The sequence below is a fragment of the Nannobrachium achirus genome, assembly GCF_963921795.1.
Source record: "Nannobrachium achirus genome assembly, chromosome: 11".
NCBI classification, from domain to species: domain Eukaryota; kingdom Metazoa; phylum Chordata; class Actinopteri; order Myctophiformes; family Myctophidae; genus Nannobrachium; species Nannobrachium achirus.
Genome location: NC_137820.1, coordinates 32,465,099 through 32,469,923, shown reverse-complemented (window position 1 = coordinate 32,469,923; position 4,825 = coordinate 32,465,099). Strand labels below are relative to the sequence as shown.

The window sequence follows — 4,825 nt, the reverse complement described above, 5'->3', positions numbered from 1 at the left end:
AGGCAAAAAAAGAAAACATTATTATTGGAGTCAGGGTGGCGCAAGGGTTGTCCTGCCCATCAATGTTGAGACTGGGGTTTGATTCCTCCATGGTTCCTCCTACCAACGTCCAAGCATTCAGTGCCAAATTTAGGATACCCATATGGTTGGACTGCACAAAGTGGCATTGTGAGGCCTACATAAGAAATGTTGTTGTGTGTGACGTCAGATATCTGGTCAGCTTATATAATGTGTTGAGATGCTCTTGAGATTGTCCATTTCCTTCGAAAGACCTGCAGGTGGATAAATAGGAAGAAGTGATCTCACACTCGAGTGTAGCTGGCATAGTAGGAAAGCTACACAGCTAGGGTGCTTTATTAGGACAATCTTTACTTCCAATAAGATGTCACTCCTTAAAGTGGATAATGCAATCAAATCCAAGGTGGATGCTTTCAGGGAAAGGATCAAAGGAGAAGCAGAGGACCTTGTGGCTAATTTCTTCCCAAGGAAGTTATTGGAACTGGATAACTTCCTCAAAGATCCCTGTGTAAACATCACCGAACTGAGCGAGATCCACTCCGAGATAAACCTGACAGCGACCAGCCCTGTTCTGCTCTCAAACGTGGATTCAGATTCAAATTCAGATTCAGATTCAGATTCAACTTTATTGCCAGACCAGAAGTTCACCGGCGTAAAACAAGTTAAGAAAATAAAAATAAAGAAAAAGGGAGCTGTGGATGACAAGACGACTGGCAAAAAGGCCTTAGTCATGCCCAGTGGGGTGATGAAGAGCAACGATAAGCTCGTAGACCTGATTGAAAAGGTCAAACCAGAGATCAGGACACTCATAGAGAAATGCAACACGGTTAAAATGTGGGTCCAGCTGCTCATTCCCAAGATAGAGGACGGCAACAACTTTGGCGTGTCAATCCAAGAGGAGACTGTAACTGAACTCGGAGTAGTAGGGCTGGAGGCGGAGTCTTACCTTGATCAGATATCAAAATACTACATCACACGTGCAAACCAGATGGCCAAAATTGTCAAATACCCACAGGTGGAGGACTTCCGGCGTACAGTAACAGAGACGGACGAGAAGGAATACATCAGTCTGAAGATCATAGTTTGTGAGCTAAGAAACTATTATGTTACTTTACACGACATGATCCTGAAGAACATTGAGAAGATCAAAACACCCAGAAGCAGCAATACGGACTCACTGTACTGAATGTCCATCTGACTGCTGCAGCCTCCACCTCAAGTCCCTTTCTGCCACCTGCCTCTGTCCCCACCAAACCACAACAGAACCCAATAGAGAAAGAGAGAAACAGACAGACAGACGGTGAAGAGTCCCAAAAAACTATCATCCGTGAGTGGGTGCCGGGTTGGCATGCCTACTTCAGGGCTGGAACGCAAGTCCACAGACCTGTTTTTGTAGATCTGTAGTCTACTACCATTGATGAAGTACGAACTGGGACCTAACGATAGTTATTCCATCCAGAGAGCAGCTGACCAAAGAGGATGCTGCCAATATCTGTGTTCAAAGACAGGGACAGAGAGGAGGAGAGGGGGAGATGGGAAAAGGAGAAGGAGAGAGAGAGGGAGAGAGACATTGACTTGACAGCTACAGAGTCATTTGTATACTTTAGTTCAACAAGACTTGTTGCATTTTGGCTATGTAGGAAGCAAGCTGTCTAGAAATCGGTCTACCTGTGTGAGTCTTTTTTTCTGGAGTTATTCTCACAAAAAGCCTGTCTTTTTGTACTGTAAATGTCCTTTACAGTACTTTACACAGTTACATGCAAACAGCTTAAAATGTAGTGTGGTTGTTGCCCCATTACAAAGTTGACTCTATATAGGCACCAGAAACAGATTATAATTAAGATAAATGCAAGTGAAATAATTTTTGTTATTTATTTTTTCTTCATTTTGTTTTATGTAACACATTTATGTTCCATTCCGGCTGTTATTGGACCCTGTCTTGTTTAAGATCTTTTTTTCCTCCATTATTTTCATTTTCGTTTTGTTTTCACAGTGACAATGAAGAGACAGACAGGATGCAACAGAGACCGTCTGGTTGTATTAAAAAACGTGCCCAGCGACAGGGAAGGACTGATAGGCCTTTCTCACCTTAAAGCGTGGCACTCTCAGAAAGCAGATTTTGCAGCATGTGAGCGACGCACAGCACAGAATAGCCAGCTGTGCGTTTCCAGCGTAGCGTATAATATGAAAAGCAATTCAAAGCATACGTTGCGCTCAAGAAAGAAAAAAATAGTATTTGGTGGACACAGCCTTATTCATGAAGTGTCTGTTTGTGTCCAGTTTTCCCTGATCCCAGAACTTGCTCAAGCTGGTACATCAAAGATTAACATTTTAAAGAAAGAAATACATTCCTTTTTTTTTTTTTACTTAATGTTATGTCATGAACTCTGATAATGGGTCATATTTGGGCAAAATTGAAGGGCAGACAGAAACAGACATGGACTGTGGAAATCTTGGACTGTAAGGATCCATTTGTAGACTCAGAGTTACAGACCCATAAGGATCCATTTGGTCAATGATTTAGCTAGGCCCCCTCGAACCCCCACAGGGACCCCTGGCGGTCCCCATACCCCATATTGAGAACCAGTGACATAGGCTCGCCACTTTATTCCCTGTGCTCCACGCTGGCTTATCTGTCTGACTGCACCAAAGGTTTACTGTTTGTGCCTTGCAAGCCTTTTGTTTTGTTTCAGCATAATTATTTTCTGTACTGGACATGATTCAATTTGTAGGAATGAATGTACTACTTGCAGTTAATGCTTTACCATAATGCAATACAATTGACACACACTGCATTTGATAACTTACGGTATCGTAAACTTGTACATCTTATTTTTTCCCCCCCACCATGGCTCCCAAGGGGCAAGCCTACCAGTACCACATCTATGTATGTACTGTACTGTATGTATGTTTCTACCCCGAATTCTTGGCTGGCACAAGAAGTCGAATCAGACAGACAGAACAAACCAAAACTAGAAATACCGTTCCTATGAAACAGTGTGGGTTCGCATGGCGAAAGGCCCTGCCTTTGTACTGTCTGACGTTTTTTTGAGGAGAATAACCTTAGTATATAAAGATTTGGGAAAACATACTGGCCTGGGAGAACATATACGCTTCCGGCGAGCCCACAAATCTTTACTATATAAAGATTAGGGAGAACATACAGTACTACAAAAGATTTCATGTGATTGTTTTTGTATTTGTATTTATATCAGGTCGCACTTGTTGGTGGTGATGTCACCAAGAACTCTAATCCATCATCGGCTAAAGGCCCTTTTGAGGAGAATAACCGTTATATAGTATAAACCAGTATATAAAGATTTGGGAGAACATACTGTTCTCGCTTTTCAGCGAGCCCACAACTAGAAGTGTGGTTTCACTGACGCGAGTCCTGAGGAATCCACTGGGAACTGAATTCCGTCTTACCATTTATATTATATATTGTGATGTCAAGTGAAATATGACCAATCTTGACTGATTGGACATCATATTGTCCAAGATATCCATCTTTACAACCCGGATAACATCAGTCAAAAGGTTAACTATTAAAGCAGGTTCACTTTGCTGGCAAAAGATTCTCTGGCCTAGAACAATAGTGTGTTGCCTATAGCAACCACACTAATAATAATTACGTTTATTTACACAAAGGATATTATCTACAGTAGGAAATGTACACATCCCTCCTCAGACGGACTTTCGATTCAGCTCAAGCCCAAGCAGTAATATAAATGTTAAGACAGAATTAATTTACCATAGGAATTTACTGGGAAACGTTTTTTCAAAAACCTCAAGTATACGAATTTGTAACGAGAAAAATACAAGCAGACATAAATAACGTGTAAAGCTGAACAAGTTGAGGTTTGAACGAAATTTGTAGCTTGAAAATGTGAACTAGTAGGGTGCAAAAAAAGGTTTCTAAGGACAACAGAGTGTGCTTGCTAAAGCGAGCTCACAAATAACAATTTTGTGCAGACACCATTGTAATCCACCCATGGCTGTCCTGAAAAAGGCATTGTATGTTTGGATTTTGGACTGAGGTTCCGTGGAGGAATGGAACCCCAATGGTAGGTTTAAACTCCTTTGCCACTTGGATGCCCACAATAAAACGTTTTCTTTTTCTTTTGTTAGCCTTATAGCTTTAGTTAGAGGGAGTGCTAAGGACGGCAGTGTCGGTCAGGTCAGGTCAAATCACTGACTCTGGTTTGGCGTAGATAACAGGGCATTTAGACTGTTGGTACTAAATGCTTGCAGGCAACAATTAATTACTGCTTCACCGTTGACCCGCCACAATGAATTAATTATCGGGATTCAGCTGATTGACATAATAATTATTTTGTGTGAGGAAATTACCAATGCAGTTTTTACTCCTTTTCTGTGTAGACACAGGAACTCAGTTTGGCTCCCCCTTTTATTAGTTCACTTCCTCCCAGGGTGCTTCTGTGTTTATTCCTACAAACAGTGGGAATAAAGGCAGTGGTGCTGACATACCTGCTGTTACCAGAATACTTTTTTTTCATAGTATAGACCTACTTCACCATTCAAACGTCTGATTACACATGAACATTTCACATTCAATGCATTGATACCCTTTGAAGCGGGTGGTCGTGCGAACCGCTCCTACATTTCACTTTGTGTGTATTAGTACGGATCTCCATGTATGGATATCCAAAATGGTCTGACGTCAAGGACAGAACAGCCCACACAAGGAGATATGTACATGTGTCGTGTTTGCCCCGCTCACTTCGCACAGGTGCAAATCATTTTCATTATGCTAGGTTGCTACTGTGGCATACAATACATCACATTC

General features: G+C 41.7%; 1 protein-coding gene across 1 annotated transcript; it reads left to right on the top strand.

Moving 5' to 3' along the window:
* Nucleotides 1–382: 382 nt before the first annotated feature.
* On the top strand, nt 383–1,204 carry LOC308294003 (proteasome activator complex subunit 3-like; the record flags this gene model as incomplete). Its single annotated transcript, XM_080736699.1, has 1 exon — nt 383–1,204. One exon carries the CDS (start codon nt 383–385, stop codon nt 1,202–1,204), a length of 822 nt encoding a protein of 273 aa, XP_080592825.1.
* Between the last annotated feature and the right edge of the window lie 3,621 nt (nt 1,205–4,825).